The sequence below is a fragment of the Sus scrofa genome, chromosome 9 (assembly GCF_054392235.1).
Source record: "Sus scrofa isolate SSC_HxYL_T2T_F1_AM1 chromosome 9, Sscrofa_HxYL_maternal_Yorkshire_Landrace_v2.0, whole genome shotgun sequence".
Lineage (NCBI taxonomy): Eukaryota > Metazoa > Chordata > Mammalia > Artiodactyla > Suidae > Sus > Sus scrofa.
In genome coordinates, this window is record NC_139391.1 from 139,491,683 (window position 1) to 139,513,582 (window position 21,900).

General features: G+C 55.2%; 1 protein-coding gene across 2 annotated transcripts in view; it reads left to right on the top strand.

Moving 5' to 3' along the window:
* The window catches only part of PLXNA2 (plexin A2), a 212,273-nt gene that overhangs the window by 126,415 nt on the left and 63,958 nt on the right, over positions 1-21,900 (top strand). For both annotated transcript variants that reach the window (XR_014816621.1, XM_021063894.2), the window contains exons 5-9: positions 10,789-10,889; positions 14,076-14,199; positions 15,836-15,989; positions 16,597-16,693; positions 19,938-20,052. Coding sequence is in view for 1 of the 2 variants with exons in the window: in XM_021063894.2 (XP_020919553.2) it covers positions 10,789-10,889; positions 14,076-14,199; positions 15,836-15,989; positions 16,597-16,693; positions 19,938-20,052 (591 nt within the window). In the remaining variant the exon portion in view is untranslated. The remainder of the gene's footprint in view (positions 1-10,788; positions 10,890-14,075; positions 14,200-15,835; positions 15,990-16,596; positions 16,694-19,937; positions 20,053-21,900) is intronic.

The following is a 21,900-nucleotide window of genomic DNA, read 5'->3' on the forward strand; positions in this document are numbered from 1 at the left end:
TATAATCCCCTTTAGGAGCAGTGGTATCCTAAAGGCCCCACTACCCCACGTGGAGAAGGATTCCCAAGTCCTCATCTCAAACCACAGTCCTACCCAGACGCCAGCAAAGGGGTTCTGACCCCAGATCTCCGAGCAGCCCCTCCAGGGACCCTCCCCACACCTCACCTTCCTGAGCCCACAGGCTGTCGATGCCTCAAAGAGAAGTTGGAGTGGACGGGAGCCCAGCACCTCCTCGTCTTGCTCTCCCGGTGACTGGAAGGCAGGGCATCCCGAAGTAGAGGGGGTGGGGCCCAGAGCCCAGAGCCCAGGTCCTATTAGCGGATGCCCAGCTCTTGGGTCAAGCTCCACACGGCAAGGCTAGCCTTGGGCTCAGTGCCTCCAGGGCCCCCACTGGAATGTCTGGACAAGTAGAAATGGCCATGAACCAGTGGGGCGGGGCAGGTGAAGGGCCATCCCCATCTTCTTGCTCCATCCTCGTGCCATCATCACCTTTCCCCTCCGGGGTAGACGCAGTGATGCTGGCCCTGGAGGGAGCTCTGTGGGACCTGCTAAGCCCCGGCATCTGGTTTCCAGGTGAGAGACCTGTTTTCGTGATTTCTTAGGCTCTATTTCCCAAATCCTTTCATCCCCTATTTCCTACCCCACCTGCTTTCCCTAACTGAACAAATCCATGGTTGTCATGGAGACCACATAGCATCAGCCTCTCAGCTTCTTTGCAGAGCCTTTTGAAAAACAGCCCTAGAAACTACTTCCACCTCCTGAGCATGCCTGGCACAGGGGTCCTGTCTGAGAACGTGTGGTGGGGTGTTGGCAATATCTCCTTTGCCCTCTCGCTTCCCTCCCTCTTTGTGCTTCTTCCTTGCCCAGTTCCACCTCCTTCCTTAGGAGGCTAAGCTCAGTTTGACTTTCTTCGGCCAAGAATCCTGAGTGTCCATGTTCTTCAGCCTCGAGGATTGACTATGTCATGACTAAGGCCAATAGTTTGAGTGGCTGTGCAGACATAACTCTCCCATAGGATGGGTCAGCAGCCTCAGCCCCCAGAGGCCAGGTGGCTTGCTCAAGGTCGCCCCCCACAGGAGTGCAGAGCCCGAGCAAGGGCCCTCTGCAGCTTCCCGGGCAGACACTGCCCCCTTCAGTGGGTCTGCACTGAGCGACTGGGCCTGATAACTAGCACAACGGAGCACCAACCAAGAGTGTGGGAGGCTTCTTGTGCACAGTTGTTACCTAAGCCTCACGACAACCTTGTGGGGTTCCTCGCATGACTGTCACCACGCTACAGAGGGGGAAACGGAGGCTCGCAGAGGACAATAAGGATGACTTATTAATGCCATGCAGTTGAGAATCTTAGCAGCTGGATTTACTACGGAGGACTTTCTCCTTCCAAGTCCACCTTCTTAACCAGAACAAAATATGGCCTCCAACAAAGGATTCGGGAAGGACCGCGGTTACTCAAGTGCGGGTGGAATGGGTGAATTCCACTGCGTGGGGCCAGAAACTTCTCTGCCCATCGTCCTTTACCCTTTGACTTCTGCATGACCCTCTGCTGGATTTTATGAATGAGGAAGAAAACAATATCGTCGAAAAGTTCCACCAACTTCGGCTTCCACGCTTGGAGTGATAGATGGCTTTAATTACTCCCAGTTACTCAGCCACTCCACTCTTCTCCCCCAAGTCATTAAAAATAGATTTTCTCTTTGAACTCCACTCCACCCTCGGGGTCTCCGGATAGTCAGGAGTTCTTAGGAGACAGCCCCAGCGTTAGCTTCTGGTCAGAAGGTTGCACGATGCTTCAGTTGCAATCACAGGTTCCAGAACCTCCAGCTGGTTTTCTGGGGTGGGGGTCGTGCCGCCTTTTTTCTTAATAATACCGATCACGTGACTTTCATTGCTTCAAGGACAGGCCGGGGCTGGGTTGGTGTTTGCTTTATGAGGATTTAAGGGAATCTTACACATGACTATTGATTTTGAAAGCACTGGATCTAACCCTGGGAACAACCAGTAATGAGCTCTTCACATTAATTACCAGGAAGTTGATTCGTAGGAAAGGCTGAAGCTGAAAGTCTGAGCTCAGAGGTGCCCTGCTCCCTGATGAGCAGGCAGGATGCGTAAGACGACTGTTGCTCTCTCCATCTTACTTATTTTATTTATTTTATCGTGTTTTATCTTATTTCATTTTATTTTATCTTATTGTGGCATGAGCAAGTTCCCAGGCCAGGGATTGAACCCACGCCACAGCAGTAACCCAAGCTACAGCAGTGACAATGCCGGATCCTTAACCACCAGGCCGCCAGGGAACTCCCTTCATTTAAAACATAAGGAATTGGAGTTCCCGTCGTGGCTCAGTGGTTAACGAATCCAACTAGGAACCATGAGGTTGCGGGTTTGATCCCTGGCATTGCTCAGTGGGTTAAGGATCTGGCGTTGCCGTGAGCTGTGGTGTAGGTCGTAGACGTGGTTCAGATCCCACATTGCTGTGGCTGCGGCATTGGCTGGCAGCTACAGCTCCAATTAGACCCCTAGCCCGGGAACCTCCATATGCCACGGGAGCAGCCCTAGAAATGGCAAAAAGACAAAACAAAACAAAACAAAAAAAACAAAAAACGTAAGGAATCAAGGCTTGAAGAGGTTAGGCAGCTTGCCTTTGGCCTCACAGACAGCAACTAGCAAGGCCAGGACAGGATGTCCTGCCACCTCCCCTGCCTCTCGCTGTGCTGACAGAGGACCCGTGACCTTTCGAGGAGGCTCAGGCTAGAGAGCATGGAAGCTGTTCGGGGCCGGCTCCTTGACTGTTCCACCCGCCTCCCCTTCTCACATCGCCCCGAGTATTGTCTGGCCCCTGACTCGCCGTCAGCAAACAGAGGAGAGTGAAATAAACGAGAGGTGGGCAGGGGTCAGGCGGGCGAGCGTAATGACAGTGGCCAACAGCCTGCCTGGGCACCAGGCGGACACCTAATGTCCAGAAGAAAGAAAGGTGGCCCTGAAGGCAGCCCTTGGGGGCAGCACCAGGACGGGGCTTCCCTTCCTGCTGCCCCCCTCCCCACCTTTCCACCTCGGCCTGGGAGCCCAGTTCTGTCTGCACCACCCACAAGGCCTGTGGCCAGAGGCAGGTTGTTTAACCTGAGATGCAGTTTTCTAGTGAGGAAGGTGAGCTGAATCCCTCACCTGCAAGGCTCAGGTAGGGCTTAGGTGAGATGATATAGGAAAAGTGCCGGCACACAGTAGGTGCTGGCTGAACGGTGGCTGCTAGGATTGTTCCTGCTGCTTCTTCCCCTTCGATAAGCTCATCAGTGGTCCAGCTCCGAGGAAGGGTGTCACTTCCACCCTCATCCCTCGGAGGGGTTCTCCCTGCTCAAGGAGGCGGGTCTCACTGCTGACCCTACCCACGCCCAGCAGGGAAGACTTGGATAAAGATGGGGCTTCAGGAGTTCCTCCTGTGGCTCAGTGAGTTAAGAACCCTACATAGCATCTGTTAGGATGCAGGTTCGATCCTGGACTCCGCTCAGTGGGTTAAGGATCCGGCATTGCCACAAGCTGTGCAGGAGGCTGCAGATGCAGCTCAGATCTGGTGTTGCTGAGGATGTGGTGTAGACCACAGCCGCAGCTCCGATTCGACCCCTAGCCCAGGAACTTCTATGTGCCGCAGGTGAGGGCTTAAAAAAAAAAAAAAAGCTGTGACTTCCGGCATCCAGGAGACACTCAGCTCTTTGCCTGTAAAGGACAGTGAGAGGGCAGGGGCCTCATTCCCTGGAGTCTCGCTGAGCTAAAAGGGGCTATGGAATGAGGCGCATCAGGAGCCAGGGGCGCCCGGACTGTCCCCAGAGGGTCCACTTTGGCTTGGATGCCTGAGGAACCTGGCCAGGGCTGGGGGCTGGGCTGGGCCTCCTGACCATCTGCCCATCTGTGAGGACTCTGAGCCCCCTGCCCCATCGGTGAACAGGGAAGGCGGAGCCCCAAGCACCTGTTGGCTGCGGGGCTGACAAGATTTGAGGTAAGCCTGTGAAAAGAGACCCCTCCCGCCCATCCGGTCCAGCAAGTAGCAGCTGCGGGGCCCCCGCGCCAGCTCCTATGAGCCCTGCGGTCAGAGAAGGGCAAGCCTCCTCTGCCCCCTGGGTGCTTCTCTCCTCCTGAATCCTGCTCCGGGCTCAGCCTCCATCTCCTCGGATGGACGCCTGAATCCCACCCCTGCTCAAAAAAACCCCTTACTGTAGGCCACCACTGCCACCGGCCACGGAGGACCCCCCTCCAGCTGGCCACCTCCTCTCACTGGAAGACCGAGCCCAGGGTTAAGCCAGCTCTTGGGGAGCCTCTCTTTCCTGGCGGATCAAATGGAAGTCAGGCTAGGTACCAGTCCCAGTCGTCTCCTCCCGGGGCGCCGTGCAGATCCAATGAGAGAGCGTGTGCGACCGCCAAGGGAAGGGGCTGAGGCCCTCTCCGGGCATGGCTGTGCATATGCAAATGGGCATCAGGCCCCTTCTTCAAAACAGCTTTGGATGGCGGCAAAGGGGGAGAGTGGGTCTGAGACCCCACAGACTCCAAGGCGGGGGCGGGGGGGGGGGGGCTGGGAGGGGGGCCCACCGGGAAGAGGGACACGGGAAAGGCAGGGGTGCAGAGCCAGTTGTGTTTCAGCTGCTGCGCACCGGCCCAGGCTCTGGGGACTGAAAGGCTGTTGCTTGGGCCAGCTGGGCCCCATCCAGGCTGCGTGTCACCTCCCACCCCTGCCACCTGGCTCTCTGCCACTGAGGAGGCCTCTGTGTCGGGAGGCAGGGGACACGTGTGGGGACAGGTGTACCGTCTGGTGGGGGTGGGGGAGCAGATTCCAGGGAAGCAGGGGATTACCAGCTCCGTCCCCAGGGGCCCACGGCCTGGGGAGCAGCTCTCCCTCCTTCCTTCCCTCCTACACGACGGCAAATGACTCCCGCAGCCTCTAGGACAGAGCGCCGAGCCAGGGCCCCCTGCGGAGAACCTCTGGGCTCTGTCCTCTGAGGCCCGACCACCTCTCGGTCATACTGCCATTGTGGCATCCATCCCACCACGTCTCAGGATGAGCCTGTCCCCTTGGTTTTGTCCTCAACCAGACCGTGGGCTCCAGGAGGGCAGAGGAGAGCTTAACACAACATCCCCACTCTGCAAATCTCGAACGCCCACGCGGAACCCAAGCGCAACCCACGCTCAGGATCCGGGGTTCCACAGTCAGGATCCGGGGTCCCTCTGCTCTCAGCTCAGGTGCTCCTCCAGGTCCTCAGAGCCATGGAGCCCCTCCCAGGCATCCGCACAGGGGCCAGAGAGGCGACTGTGCATCACGGCCCCCAGGTTCACTTGCCGCAGGGCTCCTGCCCCTCACCCCGCCGTCGGGGCGCAGCTCCTCTGCGGAGTAAGGGGCTGGCCGCTGACGGAGGCAGCTCTTGAGGCTCAGATCACCCCCGAGGCCGCAGAGGCAGAGCGGGCCTCGCCCTGGGTGGTCAGACCCAGCAGGTCTGCCGTGCCCTTCGAGATCTTGGAAGGAGGCTGGTCCCGACAGGGCCCTAGGTGACGTGTCCACCCAGCTGATGATAATCTGCTGTCACCTGCCTCGCGGTGCTGGGCCTCACGGTCTAGGGGCTGCCGGGTGTGCTGGAAGGGGAAAGAGTGGGGTGGGGCTGCGGGGAGGGGACCCCACTCTAAGCTCTGCACCCCCGCTGAGCCCTTCCCACGGACATCAGCTCCGCAGAGTCAGGCCAAGAGAGGCCCTTGGGACGTGGGGCCCCGGGGTCAGAGGAGCCAAGAACACAGTATGAGTCACCGCTAATTAAGAGCATTTCTTCAGTCAGTGACTTAATGGGACAGTTATATTCATTAGAGGCGTAATTACAGGACAGAAGATGAAGCAGAGAGGCACGCAGAGCGTGCGGGTGGAATGGGCGGGGAGCAGCCCCGCGGTCCTGGGGCGGCGGGAGAAGGGCGAGCTCCGGCATCGCACTCACCTGCCGAGCCAGCCCCCCAGCTCCCAGCACTCAGCGTGGATGGGGTGCGGAGCCTCGGGCAGAATTAAAGCGCAGTCCTGATAAACAAACACTCATTAAAGTGTCATCGAGTGTCCCATTAAACTCTGAGTCAGTCCTGACAGGGCCGCGCCTGACGCGGCGGACACGCTCCAGGAGAAGCTCTTTTTCCTTCTGGAGCCTTCCGAGACAACGCCCATCCCCTCCCCACCCTCCCCCAGCCTCCAGGTCCCAGGGTCAGTGGCCGCTGGTCACCTCATGCAGAGCAAAGTGACCCCAGATTCCTGAAGGCTGAACTTGGTCCTGCGGGGCCTCCAGAGACTCAGTTATTAAAACCACTTTGTCCCGGGGCAGGAAGCCGTTCCCAGACGAACCTCCATCTCCCCTCCCCCGCCCACCATCCATCTCGTTCCTTCCATGGTCCCAGGGCAGAGTTTGATTCCATTTCTTCATGGCTCCAGGGGGTGATGTTTTAAAATACTTCCCAAGACGTGAGGTCACGTTTACCAGTGGTTCTCAAACTTGAGCTTGTATGAGAATCAGCTGGAGAGCTTATTGGACCCACCTCCCAGACCCCAGCCCGGAGTTTCTAACTCTGGACCCTGGGTTTTTATGTCTCTTAAGCTCACAGGTAATGCCAAGGGTGCTGTGTTGGTTCAAAGACCCGAGTCACCTCTTTTTTGGGGGAGGGGGTGTCTTTTTAGGGCCACACCTGCGGCATATGGAGGTTCCCAGGCTAGGGGTCGAATCGGAGCTACAGCTGCCACCCTATACCACAGCCATAGCAACGGGGGATCCGAGCTGCATCTGTGACCCACACCACAGCTCACGGCCACGCCAGATCCTTAACCCACTGAGCGAGGCCAGGGATCAAACCTGCATCCTCATGGATCCTAGTCTGATTCGTCACTATTGAGCCATGACAGGAACACCCCTGAGTCACCTCTTCATGGAGGGCGTTCTTTAGGCCAAGGAGTGACAGGCTGGAGGGCTCAGAGACATCACATACTCCAGGTCCGTGGTCTCCAAAACCTGCCTCTCCAGGCTGACACTCATCATTCTACCCTCCTGCAAGGTTTTCTCAAGAAGCTCTGCTTTCCCATGTTTGCACGTGGTTCCTCCCGCCCGGGATGCTCTTCATCTTGTAAATAGCCTTCACCCAGGAAGACCCCAGACCCAGGCCACGTCCCCCCAAAAGCCTAGAGCAGCGTATCCTCCCACAGTGACAAAGCGCCAGCCCCTCGTGTGAGCCACACGTGTCACTTTCACCTTCCTAGCAGCCATATTTTAAAAAGTAAGAAGAGACAGTGGAAATTAAGAGTAGATTTTACTTAGCACGATATTTGCTACAGTTTTATCTTTTCAGCAAGTGGCAATACAAAAAAAGCAAGAATGTGTTATTTTACATTCTGGTTTTCTGGGCTCAGTTTTCAACACCCAGTGGTCCTTAGAACATATGTCGGTTCAGACTTGCCTGTTCCGGATGCTCAAAGCCGCGCAGGCACACACGTTGGACGGCGCAGACATAGAAATAGTATTTTCTCCTTGCTCTGAATTCCCTCACTCCGCTTTCAATCCGTCTCTTAGAACACACATCACTTTTTTGTTCTTATTGCTAGTCTGTTTGCAACTTGAAGGTGATGGCTGTGTTTTAATGCTGCTGTTGATTTTATTCCCCTGAAGTGCCCAGTCCTGGCCTGCCTGTAGGACGTGATCAATAATTATGGTTGATGAATGAATAGGGAAACACAAGGCTAGAGGAGAGAGCGCTCGTGGAAACACCTGACCCTGAGAGCCTCTTCGCAGCTCCTGCGGCATTTCTTTCCCCTGGTTTCTAGATGGCTGCGAAGATCTTCCAGGAGAGAATCATTCAAGTTTTAGGACCCCCCCCCCATAAGTTTCCTGTTTCACTTCGCTCTTCTACTCAGTGTATTAAAAAAAAAAAAAAATTCCCACCAGGAGGGCCCAGGAAACAGGAAAAATAGTTGTGCTGTTGGTTTCATGTTTGGAGAAGAACAGGCTTCTCACTATCTCCGCGGCACTTGGCGTGAAAGTGGGCTTTGTTGCTGGAGACACTGCTCCCATTCAGGGCCCCTTCCCCAGCTGCTGAGAGCCGGGCTGTGTTTTGACAGACGGGCCGAAGGCAATGCAGACAGTTGTTTTAACTTCCATCCAGATGCAGACATCACTCACTCTGAGCCCGAAACCCAGGAAAGGGAGGCTGGGCGCAGGGTGGCAGCTCTCAGGCCTCCGAGGGCAGGTCGGCGGGGGGCGGGCAGAAGCCCCCCGGCCCAGGCGGCTGGGGTTACAGATATCCTGCAGGGCTGAGAGTCCCACGCCCTGGGAGAGGCACAGTGGGAGGGCGTCTGGCCAGCACCTGCCAGAAAGGTGCTTCTGTAGGCCTCACAGCCCATGAGTCGGGGTCAGAGGTTGCTCCTGAAAGCCGGCTGCTCTCAGCGGCTGGCGGCGTGGCTGGATGTTATCATTTAACTGTACTCGTCACTCAGGGCAGAATTCACAATAGTCTCAGGGAGCAGTTGGCTAAAGTGCGGGAAATAGAATCCTGAAGGTCAGAGTTGGAAGGACCGGCAGCAGAAATCCCTCCCGTGGCCTCCCAGACACGCGCCACCTTGACTCTGCTTACGTGTCCCATGGATGGGGGCCCCTGCCGGGAGCAAGGTCTGTTTCGCTCTCAGAGAACCTTGGCTTTCTTCTGTTGAGCTTTCCTGGAACTTTCCACCCATGAGTCTCGTTGCAGCCACACTGCTGCCCTTCAAACGGTGGCAAACAGGTCCCACGGTCACCTTGAGCTGCATCCTCCTTGACCCAAATCAACATCCCAGTTCTGTCTGCTGTACCTCAGATGCCACATCTGGGTACCCCCACCCCCCATCCTGACCCTTCTGGAAAGGCTGTCTGCTTGAGCAATACTCCTTGGGGGGCAGGTGTGAAGACCTGAGCTGGGAAGTCCCCAGCATGGGGCGGCTTCTCTCCATCCCAACACCCTGCCTGTTTACGCAGCCCCTTTAGCTGGGATCTGTCAGGTCATATTGGACGTAGAGGCAACTCAACCTGTTAGACGTGAGCTATTTCAAACCAGCTATCCCCCAACCTCCATTTAGAATATAATTTTTTTTTTAAACTGAATTACCAGCTTTTACACTTGCCCGTTCTGGATTTCATATTTTTATTATGAAAGGGAGGTAGGGATGCTTAAAGCTGATCACATCACCCACTTAGAGAAAAGATTTGTAATTCAGAATGTTAAGTATCAGGATGTGGGGAAAATGAACAGGGCTGGGGGCACCTGAGGCTGGTACCCAAGGCCTTTGGCTGCCTGGCACCAGCATCCATGCCACCAGCCTCATCTCTGGCCATGCTCTTCCAGTGTACACGCCACGCTGAGCTGTGCTGAACTTGGCCATGACAACTTTTGCTCACGATTATCTCTCAGCTAGAAACGCCCTCCCAGGCACCTGTATCTGTCCGGCTCTCACCCTGACTCACTCCTACCTGGCTGCCCCTTTCCTCCAGACAGGGTGTGCCGGGCGGCCCTCCTTTAGGCTGCCAAGGCCCCCAGGCGCACACCTCTGCGTGCGATGGATGCTCAGCGCAAGAGCAGTAGAGCAATTCTGAGTGTAATTACCAACTCCCGCTGGACTGTGTACTCTGCGGGGGCTGGATCTGTGTCCTGTTCACGGCTGTTTCTCCAGCATGTGGCACCAGAGCCTCTGAGTAGTGACATCTGATAAACATTTGCTGTGCGTGCAGTGTCGGGCTCCATCCCGAGCCTCCCTCCAGGACATGGCGAAGGCATCTCCATCAGATCCTTTGTCCCCCTGCTGGAGGCAGAACGCCGGGCTGCTGGACCACAGGTTGTTTTTCCACTTGAGTTCACGCTTCCAGCAGGTGGGGGACCTCTCTGCCCAAACACACAGCACCCCATTCCCAGTCCAGCAAATGTTTTTGCAGCCTGGCAGCCTCCTGCCCCAGCCAGCGATGGTTACCTAGGACATGCCAAATGCAAGGCTTCAGTCTCCTGACCCTCTGCAGGGCCTTAATGTCACACATGCTGGGCAGAGAGGAGTGAGCAATGACCACATGGGCCTGCTCGTGTCCCCACAGGGCCCCACGTAGAAGCCAGGAGGAAGCAGCACCCTGGGGGGGAGGGGGGCGCAGGAGCTCGATCTACAAATTCTCACTTTCCCCAGCAAGACGGAACCAGACAGGCAGCTCGTCTCTGTTCCCACTTAACCAGACTTTTCAAAGGATGGGAGATTTACTAGAGAAGCTGAATGCGGACGTCGAAGAATATGGGATAATTGGATCCAGGTGGCACGTTGCGTTGGCTGTAAAAAGATGGTGCCGTTCGATGAATATTATTTGATGGGAAAAGTTTCTCCATCGCTCCCTTTTTAACTGTTTTCTGTGCGGGCAGCAGGGCTCAGCCCAAGCCCAGCTGAAGGCTCTTCAGAGACGAGCTGGTGGCACTCAATAGCCTTTCAACAGAGGTAACCATTGTCAGCCTTTGCCAGGAGCGGGCCCAGCTCTTCAGGACCTGAGTGCAGGCAGGGAGAGGCCGGAGGCTGTGCTTCCACCCCTGGCCAAGGCGAGAAGCAGGGACCTTTAGCTGCACCTGCCTCGTGCAGAGCAAACAGACGAGGCCACCGATCCGATCCAATTCGTGCCCACTATCACCTCTTTAGAGGTGGCGACAGTGCCATGGCCGGTAGACGTGGTTGTGTCTGAAGACACCTCTGTGAGACGAGGTTACCCCTGGTCTAACCCTGCCCTGTTTCCTCTCCCCCAGATCACCAGGGTCCCCGTGGAGTCCTGTGAGCAGTACACCACATGCGGGGAGTGCCTGAGCTCGGGGGACCCTCACTGTGGCTGGTGTGCCCTGCACAACATGTAAGTTTGGAAAAAATGAGCGGGAGGAGGGCCCGTTGTGGCTCAGCAGTAACAAACCTGACTAGGGCCCAAGAGGACGCGGGTTCAATCCCTGGGCCCGCTCAGTGGGTGAAGGACCTGGTGTTGCCGTGAGCTGTGGTGTAGGTCCCAGATGCAGCTTGGATCCCGCGTTGCTGTGGCTGTGGCGTAGGCCGGCAGCTGCAGCTCTGATTTGTTCGACCCCTAACCTGGGAACTTTCTATGCTATGAAAAAAGCCAAAAAAAAAAAAAAAAAAGAAAGAAAGAAAAGAAGAAGAAGAAAACGCCCAGGATGCAGAAGACCAGGTACTGCCCTGGGCATGTCCCTGGGCATGTGGCATTGGTCGGAGTTTCCCTCTTCTGAGCGGTAATTCTCCTCTCGGTTGGAGGGCTGAGAGCAGGAAGAGCAAAGAGAGGCCGGGAATGGGCCCTCTTTCCAAGAGCCGCTCCTCTGCCTGTTTTTCAGTTGCCCGCCAAAGTCTGTCCCTCCCCGAGCCCACGGGCTGCTCTGAGGTCTGTACCTGATCCACAGCGAGGGGTAGTGGGGTTGGCAGCACACGGAAGGAAAGCTGTAGCATCTCAAGGTTTCCCAAGAACCTCCTCCGTGGAGCCTGACCGAGGCGCCTCCTCCCGTGAGCAGGTGCCGGAGTTCAGAAGCTTGGACTCCAGTTTGCTGCTGTGTGACCTGGGCTGGTCCACCGACAACTCTGGGCCTCCATTTGCCAGTCGCTAAAGAGCGAGAATGCCTCCCTTGAAGGTGAACTGTGAGGATTAAATGAAATAATAAGTCCTTTGGCGATAAGGAAGCTCGGGATAAGCTACACAAATCAAAATAATTGTTATGGACTCTGAACCCTGGGGAGGACCCTTCTGGCCTCATTAATTCATGATTCCAAGAAGTCAGCCTCTCACTCCGAAGGGCCTCACAAGCCCTATTCAGACACCTCCCCTGCCATTGAATTCCAGCTCAATAGAAATGCAAAATCACCGTTAAACTTCCTAACTGGGAGAGCCTCCCAGGGAGAGGAGAGGGTGAAAACTCCACACTGGCCAGGCGTGCTGTCCCCCTAGCGATGGACACTCCAGGGCTCCGTGCCAGCCAGGAAAGCATCCCTGTGCAGTGTGCGGGTTTGGGGTAGAGGCGGAGGCGGAGGGCCAGAGTTCAGCGCCCTGCACAATAGCTCTTGGCTTCCAGCCTCTGCAGCAGGTGTTGGGAGGGCTATGGAGGGAGGGAGGAAAGCAGGCGCCTCGCAGATGCAAAATCCGGACTGGATCGGCGCCCACAAACCCTGGGCTGCCTGCTTAGATTTGGAGGTAAGGGACTCCTCAAAAGTTTTGCCAAAAATACTCTCACCAGAACCGGGACAGTGAGTCACCCTTTAGGTCAGACAAGCCTTAAAGATGTTGATGAGGCCCCGACAGGCACCCCCCGGAGTGACAGAGGTGACAGCCATCGGTTGCCCTTCAGGGAGGCTGGCCCAGCTGCCAGCTGGCTCTCTCTTCAAGATTTCTTCCTCCAAAGAACCCGACAGCCACCCCCAGCTCCGTGCCATGTCCTGGGCTCCCCCTCCCGGTCCCACCTCCTCCCCGCTCCTCCCAGCAATTCCAGCCACAATGTCTGAGTCGCCCAGGCCACCCTGTCATCTTCCCAGTGCAGGTCAGCGGAAGCTACCAGAATGACTGGGCCGCAGGAGGAGAACCCAGATTCCCTCTGAGCTGCTTCTGCAACATCACCCTCTCCTTCCAGCAGCTCCGCCTGCCAAGAGCACGTGGGGAACAAGCTATTTCCCGCCTGTGCCCAGAGGTTTCTCCTGTTCTGGTCGCTCTCCTCTTCACCAGCCCCTCGGGCACAGCCCTCCCACCTGCCACGGGCAGCCCACCTGGCCGCCCAGCTCCCAGGCCCCTGGATTTTCTGGAGGCAGGGGGCCCCCGGGGGATTGCTAAAGAGCCTCCGGGTGGGGGCAGGGGATGTGAAACCCTCCAGTCTCCATAGGCCTTGCTCTAGCAAGTGTGTTATTGTCTGGAGGCTATTTATCTCTGTTAGGGCTGTTGCCATAAATAGTATGATAAAAAAGAGCCATTTCAGTGAGTCAATGAGATAAAGGCTCCAGTCAAGAGCTCACTTTAGAGCTATCTTAGGGATTCACTTAAACCTCAATAATTCTTGTCTTTGACAGCATTCATATTTAGATCCATTATGTGCCTGGAAAGGAAGAGGGGGGAGGGCCTGGGGCGGGGGAGCTGGGAATCTCGGCCTGGTTGTGGCATCTTTGTTATAGTGTCCCCGTGGCTCTCATGGCTCTCGGGAGCCCATTCCCCTGGGAGGCCCCTGCCTGCAGGGTAGGTGTCACCGTGCCCACCTGCTGCTGTGGGCTGAGGGGCCAGGAGCCAGAGATGAAAGTGTGGGGAGAAGGGACCACACCGGCTCCCTGACAGAGGCAGCCGTGGCCGCGCCGCCGTGTCCGTCTCTGACTCCAGGTGTTCTTTCACCCCGCAAACATCTGTAGAAACTAGACCATGTCACAGGGAGAATATCTCCGTGGACGAAACATGGCCCCTGCCTAGAGGGGAGAGCCCGAAGCCACCGGATCACCCGCACACTGTCCCACAAGCCCAGACCCCGACCGAGGCTTCAAACATCCACGGAGGTGCGCTCTCATCACCAGTAACATGGTGCCGAGAAGGGTCACCGGCCACCTTCTGAACAGGAGTTCATTTGATGCTGACACCACCCTATGGGGTGCGGTATCAGCCGTGGCCTCAGCCTTCCACAGCTGGGGGACCAAGGCCTGGCGGAGTTGAGGAACTCGGCCGAGAGGAGGCCACAGAGGTGGGGCCGCCTGGCTCTCCGTTCCCGTTCTTTGCCTCTTGCCTGCGGCTTCTCACCTTCCCCCCATTTCCCTTCTCACTCGCTGAGCTTCCATTAAGAAAAGCTCTCTCGAAGCCACATCTCTCTGCTGGAGACGTGATCCGACTCCCTCTTAGTCTGTCTTTCACTGCAGTCAAGCCCATCTGGGAGTCCCCGAGGCCCTCTGAGATGTGTGAACTTTGTCAGGAGACAGACACAGGCCCCAGAGCCACAAAGCCCTGGCACTTACCTTCGGGGGACCATGGAGCCAAGCAGACGGGTCTCCGAGGCCTGACCTCTTGGGTGTGTTTCTATGGCAGGTGCTCCCGCAGGGACACGTGCCAGCGGGCCTGGGAGCCAAACCGATTTGCCGCCAGCATCAGCCAGTGCATGAGCCTCGAGGTGCACCCCAGCAGCATCTCGGTGTCTGAGCCCAGCCGGCAGGTGAGTACACAACTCGGGAGGGTTGGGGTTGAGGCGGCGCGGAGCTCACGCAAGCCCGGGCGTGTTCCATGTAAGTGGATCATCCTTTACGTGCTCCGAAGAAACTTGGTGAAAAAGCTGTGGTATCGCCTGTTATAAAAGGCCCGGCGGTTCGCCACTCTCCTTGCAGATTCCTTAGGCATCGATCTGTTCTGTGAATCTAGACGTTGCATTTAGGAACAAACAGCTATAACACGATGCAACCCAATACCGTTCTCTCGTGTGTGCTAGATTGCCGTCTCCTGCTTGATACACAGAAGCCTTGGAATTGCCTGTGTGTGTGTGTGTGTGAGGGACAGACAAACAAACACAGAAAGACTGAGACCTAATTCCTAGTGTGTGCTTAGGGAGACTATTAAAGAGACCACAATGGCCCTTGACCACCTGTCGAGGTGCAACCCCAAATACTTGATGTCCTGAGGCCCTGCGCGGTTCTTTCTTTCTGCAGGTTTTAGGAGCATTCACGAATGTTAATTAGTTAACCAACCTTCTAAGACTCGCGTTCATTCATCCCTGTGGGGGGGGGGGGGGTTGGGCTCCTGTGGCGCTGAGGGAACAAGCAGCCGAGTTTGTACCCACGTCTCTCGGCCCCGTGGAAATGAAACTGGGACAGAGATTCGTGGAGAGGCTAGGTGATAGCCGTTTTGCCCAAGACAAAGGGAGACCTCCCTCTGTTAGGACTTAGCACTTGGAGGCCACAAGGGGTTGTCACCAGGCACCCCCTCCTCCCCGAGAGTCACACATAGCACCTATTGTTTCAAAAACCCCTTGGATGTTACACTGTGGTTGTTTAGTACAAACTCATTTCCAAGTACATGGAATGCAGAGCAGCATTTTGCCGTGAAAGTTTCTCAATCAACAGATTGTTCTGACACCCTGTGCTGTTTTCACCTTTCAAAGGTGGGTGTTCAAACTTGAAAGGCCTGGAAACACCTGACCTAGGTCCCTGGAACCCTGGGGGCAGTGGACATCTCTGAGCCATTGATGTCCACGCCCTGCCTTTCTCTGCTCCCTAAGCTCCTTGTGAATCGACTGCCCACTCGAGCAGAGCTGTCGGGGGCAGAGGGGCAGAGAAGGACAGAGCATAGAAACTCTAGGAAACCCGCCACCTTAGTAAGCAGCCGGGGAGAGGGGCCGGCCATCTCCCACTAGCCAGGTAACCTCCTCCCAAACCTGCAGGCTGGTGACACACATGCTCCCGGGAGCCAGAGCAAAGGCTTATCTGCAAAGGGCTCGGTTCATGCCTTGCTTTCAAGTTGCCATGGCTCCCTGTCAAAAGGAGCTGGGTCTGAGATGGATTTGGGGGCTTTTCCCCCTAGAGTCCTTCCCCCACCCCAGTGCTTTCTGATCCTGGACAAGACTGAAGAAATACTCATATTCCTATAAAGACCGCTGACCCCGCACACCCCTCACGGCGCTGCTGCAACTGTCCAGCGTCCAAGCTGGACGATCCCCTGGACCCGTGTCCTCTTTGTGGACGAGGTCAGGGGAGATTCGGGGGCGAGTGGGCGATGACAGGGCCGGGCCTGGGGCCTTGACAGGTTTCCTGAGCCCCGGGGGCTCTTCCTGAGGCACGAGCCCTTTGCTCCTCCCGCAGCTCAGCCTGGTTGTAAGCGACGCCCCCGATCTGTCTGCGGGTATCTCCTGTGCCTTTGGGAACCTGACGGAGGTGGAGGGACAGGTGTCCGGGAGCCAGGTCATTTGCGTCTCGCCGGGGCCCAAGGACGTCCCTGTCGTCCCTCTGGATCAAGGTAAGCGGCGCCTGCCCTGCACGTCCCAGGCGAGGGGCTGCCCTCCCAGGGGGGCCAAGAGAAGAGGACGCTGGGCATGGGGTGGCAAAAAGTTCCAGCACAGAGGTTGCCCGACTCGGTTTCCTGACACCACACGCTAACATGTGTTATGTAACTTGGTTGAGTGCGAAAGCAGCAGTCACGCCGCACAGCCGATTGCAGGAAGGAGGCGAGCCCTTGCTCCCGCTGAGCTACGCCTGCACCGTTGCAAAAGGTTCTTCCAGACTCCCTTCCCTTCGAGGAATGGCCACGTGTGGATTTAGTGGGCTCTCTCCACAGGGCTGGGCTCTTCGATGAGATATTTCTGAAAATCTTTCACTAACTGAACATATTTGACCAGGGGAGGGGAGTCCATGGGTTCTGAGCCACTACTTCCTCCTAGAGGAGGCGTGGGGGTGTCTGGGTCTCAGCAGGATGAAGGGGATTCTGTTGGAAGGGGAAGATTCAGGCAGGTTCCGTCTGTGCCCCAAGGGAGCCCTGACGGATCCATCATTTGCCCTCAGCCTCTTCATGGGGCCCCCGGCCCTGACTGTAACCCTCTCCCATTTTTCTTTCCTCCCTCTTCCAGACTGGTTCGGTCTAGAGCTGCAGCTGAGATCCAAGGAGACAGGAAAGATATTTGTCAGCACCGAGTTCAAGTTCTACAACTGCAGTGCCCACCAACTGTAAGCACCCCCTCGCAGCACGCAGGCCTTGTTCAGGGTCAAGACCTGTGCCGGTGGCTTCTGTACAGATGAGCTCAGGGCGGCTTACGAGCAAGCGTGTAAGGGCAGGGCCAGGCCAGGGGTCAAGCCCTGGGTTCAGATGTGGGGGTGCGCTCTTTCTAAGGTCCCTTAGGATTTAGAAAGAATCATAGCGCCGTCGCCTCCCCGTCTTTAGGACCCGGCACCCTACCTGGAACAGAGGAAGCTCGCCCTGTTCTTTTTCAGTTACATTCCATTTATTCAGCTCTTTCAAACTGAATGCCATTCCCTCGCCACAGCCTCTGATCTCATTCGTCTCCCTCGAAACACACCTTGCCCTCAACTCTCGGGCTACGAGTTAAAAGAGGGTTTGAAGTAGAAACAAAAGTCATGGCCCACGAGCCATAAGGAAGGTTCTCCAATTTAGACCAGTCGGTGGTGGCTTCGAACGTGGAGACAGACAGCCAGTGGCGTCTGGGTGCATCACCCTGTCCACGTGAAGAGGGACCCGGAGATAGCACTCCCAGACCAAGGCCGGGGGTGGGGAAATAGCCGCGCCCAGCGCTCAGGACCCAGGCTGGGAGCGGGAGAGCAGGCTTTACTCCACTGCGGCCCACACCGAGCCTTCAGCTTTTCCAGAACGAAAGGAAAACCAGACCACACTACCAGCCCGTGGAGGAGCTTAAGTGCGGCTGCTAAGCTCGCCAGCCATCCTTGCCTACCAGTGAGTGCCCGTGGCTCTGAGAGCCGACGGCTGTGCCGGAAGCCGGGGGCATTTCAGATGTGAAAACAGACTCAGAGGCAGAGGAGAGGAAACCTGAGCTTCGTTTCTTCCCGTCCTCTCTGGAAGCGAAACTGAGGCCCTTTCCACGTCATCTGGAAACAAGCACCATTTGACTTGGAGAGAGAGAAGCATGGGTCTTTGGAAGAGGGCATATAAGAGCCATAGGACCAATGGCCCTGGACGCTCTGCAAGGAGAGAGACCGAGCATCAGCCCCATGTCAGAGGGAGCAGTAACTAGAATGTTCTAGGACCCATCCTTCCCATTGCCCAGGACAGGAACAAGCTGAGGACTCCAGCAACATCAAGTCCGAGGGTCCAGGCGCCACGGGCCCAGCATTCCGCGTGGGGAGAGGGTCTATTTGGGGCTAAGCCCTAAAGGAATCAAAGCTATTAAAATAGACAAGCCAGTCCTCTTGAGTCTCTTTATCTGATCTTGAGTTTCATGATTCGATTCACCGGCTGGAGTTCCAGGGTTTCCGCTATGGCTAAGGAAGGAATTGTAGCTGAACTCATTTGGACCAAATTAATAGAAGTGCTGAGAAAGACAGAGCAAGTGACAGATGGCCTGGGAGCAGCCAAGGCAGAAGAGTATGTGGCTGAAGCTGAAATGGATAAAACTGCCCCTTGACCACTGCGTTCCAGGTCCAGCTAACCCTGTTTTGGGAGATGCCAGCATCTTAGAGTGAGAACTCCCAACCTCCTTCTCAAACTCCAACACAGCAGTGATGGAATCCACTGTGAGAGCATCTTCATCCCCATGGCAACTCGGTGTGATGTCATCACTTTCAACCATGGGTTGCCATGGCAATAGAGATGCTGTCACAGGCAGCACGGTTTAGCAGGAAAAAAAAGCAGGTCTCTTTGACACGAAAGCTGCCATTTTATCACCAAACACTATCTTAGGCTTCTTTAATCCTAGCATTCATGGTTAAAAATCGCAGAGTCAGCTTCCATTCTCCCCTTTTACTATGGTAAACTGAGGCCCACAGGGCGGACATAAGGACTACAATGAAAGTCACAAAACTTGCCAGTAGAAGAGCCAGGTCTAGAGCCCTGGTTTCATTGTTGTGGGTCCGTTTGCATGATTTGCTTTGCTGAATAAGAAGATGTAAAAGCAAGCATCAATCCGTCTGGCCTAAACTCAGGCACGCAATAACTACAGGCATATCTAGAAAGGGTTAAAATGATTGGCATGCAGAAGGCGTGTCTGTGGGTCAACGCACCCCATCCACTGTGGCCTATTAGCTGGTGACCCCCAGAATCAAGCCCCATCCGCCCAAAAGCCATCAGAGCCCCCACCAGGTGGCGCCAGATTGCAGACCTGGCCATGTCCCTTCCAGATCGGTCTAGTTGTGAGAGGCCAGGCCAGGGGAGAGGGCAAGGAGCCGGAAGAGCCATGCCACCTGCAAAGCCCATTTCCCCAACAGCGGTCTGATCACACACAGAGAACCAAGGTGATACGCCTGGCTTCCAGGGGAAACTGGAGGGAAGGAAGCTCTCAGCCTGGCAAGAAAGGCAGGAACCACACCCACAGCCTTTGGCTCCCCATGCCTGGCGACTGGGACAGTGGGACAGTGGGACGTTGAATATGTTTACTCCCCCAAAACGCAGTAACACAGGCGATATGAACCAACTGTTAACACCCCGATGCAATGGAAGAGCTTGAAACAACAGGTGATGTGAGCACTTAAAAACAATACTCACGAGAATGTCAGAAATGACAAATACGTGGGTAAATATGAACCTTCAGTGGGAGAAAACAACAATCCATTTGGCTTTGTACTTCTCCAAACCACGTCCTCTGTGTTATCTCGCCCGACACTAAGCTGCCCCGCGGGGTAGACGGAGACGGTCCCGCACAGACGAAGGAGGAAAGGTTGATCCAGAAGGTCAAGCGACGTAGGGCTGACCCCAGTGGCAGGGGCACAGGCACAGCTGGAACCAGGTTTGCCCAGGTTCTATCCCTGTGCTTATGGGCTGTTCTGTCTTCTAAGTGGTGGTACATGCTGGCGAATGTTTAGCTACCAGAGATCAGGCTGGAAAACTGAGCGTGTGGCATTCCAATTTCTATGGCATAAATGTCCCTCCATGGCTGATTTCAAGCTGCTGTCATGACACCAAACCACCTGCAAAATTCCTCAACATATAAAGAACTGGCTGTCCTGAGCTGCTACAGACCAGCTCTAGAACTCTCCGTGTTCTCCGATACAGCATCCCCCCGGACTCTTTTTTTTTTTTTTTTTTTCCCTTCAGTTTTCTGGTCCCAAAAGCATCTTGGAGGGAGAATCTATAATTCTCAGTGCTGGGGATGCCCCACCCATATACCCTCCCCAACCCCACCGCTGGAGAGTTAGACTAGGACAGCAGACTCCATCAGGACACGTGGGCCGCCTGGCACTGTGGCTCCCTTCTCTTGGCCTCTTACTGTCTCTGTCCTTGCAGGTGCCTGTCTTGTGTCAACAGCTCCTTCCGCTGCCATTGGTGCAAATACCGAAACCTCTGCACTCATGACCCCACCACCTGCTCCTTCCAGGAGGGCCGGATCAATGTTTCAGAGGTAAGTAGAGCTCAGCCTGGCTGCGTCTCCTGCGAATCTCTGTGGCCCTCCCTTTTCAGATGGTCTGCCCGTCAGCTTGGCCATCTCCCTGTCCTGCACTTGTCCCAAAGTGTTCGACATGCTAGAAGCCCTGGTATCTTCAAGCTAAAACCGTGGGGACAGGGATGGGGCAGCAGATACCCCGGAGAAGGAGAAGCGAGCCCTATTTGCTAGACTCCTAAGATTGTAGGTGTTCAAAAGCTGGAGGGGAGCTGGGGGTTGACACTGAAAACTGAGAGGAAACATATCCAACCAGACTCCATGGTCTAGAAGAGTGTAGTGAATGGCATTTATTCTTTGAGTCTAAGCCCTTTGCTTGGTTGCAGAGTCTAGTTCAATAGAACATTCACTCTCAACCACTCTTTCATGCCAGCCTCCCTTCCTAGTCTAAATTCAGCAATTCTTTGACTCCGATGTACAACTGAGTGGGTGGCCTTACAGAAAGAGAGAGACATTCACTTGGTGAAAAGAACCAGGCCTTTGCTGAAAGTCCCATCTTACTATATAGTCAATGTGCCATCTCTAAGGCTGGACCCATCTTTGTTATCAACACGGTGAAACATCAAATTGCTTATCTTTCCAATAAATATCCCCCCCACCCCAGTGATTTTTTCCTTGAGGTTGCATTTCTTACAAATTCACAGCATGCCTTAGGACAACGAAGCCTGCTGGGTCAGTGTCCCTGTCTTGTGCCTAATGGTTTTTCGTACACCAGGGTAGCCAGTAGTTGGGTTTGAACAACTATAGAGACCTTAGGTATCCCCACAAATGCACCTGTGCATAAACACACACTCCTGTCTTATTCTACCTTTTAGAAAGTCCACAGATATAAATAAGTGACAGGGTGGCCTTTGCAAACACTGCTATAGCCTGTATGTGTCTCCCATTGCACCAGACTTCAAGCTCCTTAAAGGCAAGACTTGCATCTTATCTTTAAGCCTTTAGTTGCCTTTTCAGAGATAGGCTGCAGAACGCATGCGTGAGCAGAGAGGAACCAGTGGCCACTTTGCCCAAGTACCATTGCTGAGGGCTGTTCCTTGAAGCTACTTGTCTAAGATTTCAAAACATAGAGTCACCTCTGTCTCCTCAGCTGAGGAGAAATGCTGTTTTCTTCCATGGAGAAATATGAGAAAATAGGCTTTGAAAGACATCTATCAAATCATCATGATATATACCTGGCCTTACAACTTTATTTGTAAATGATACCTCAATAAAGCCAATTTAAAGAAATTTTTAATTTAAGAAGAAAGTAGGTCCTGGACGATTTGCTAAACACCCCCCCAACCCTGCGCACAAGGCCTCGAATTCTTCTTAGCTTCTGAAACAATATGTTATATTCAGCCAAAAAAATGGAATCTGCCTGTCTTGAAAGAGAGAAACTCAGATGGTGCCCACGGGCGGCTTTCAGGTGCCTCCGCAGGATGGAACCAGTTATCTAGCGCCCTGAAACCTCTCGGGAAGGGCTATTCCTCTAGCGATTGGTGTGCTTTGATGTTGCTGACCAGGAGGCAGCACACCGCTCTTAAAGGACACCGGAAATTAATCCCAGCCCTGGGATCCTGCAAGAGGATGAGACTCCTTTGAGGTCAATCTTCTCACCCAGAGGAAAGGACCCACCAGCCGAGGCTGCGGTGGGAGAGGGGGCTGAGCCCAGCTTGGGTATCACCAGGAGAACGGCGGCCAGGAAGAGCAGATGCTGCAGGCGGGGCTGGGCAGAGAGACGGTGGTAGACGGTCTCAGAAACTGGCCGCTCCTACCTCCTGAGTTTGTTAAGAAAATAAGCCGAGGAGAAGCGTGGAATGTGGGGGG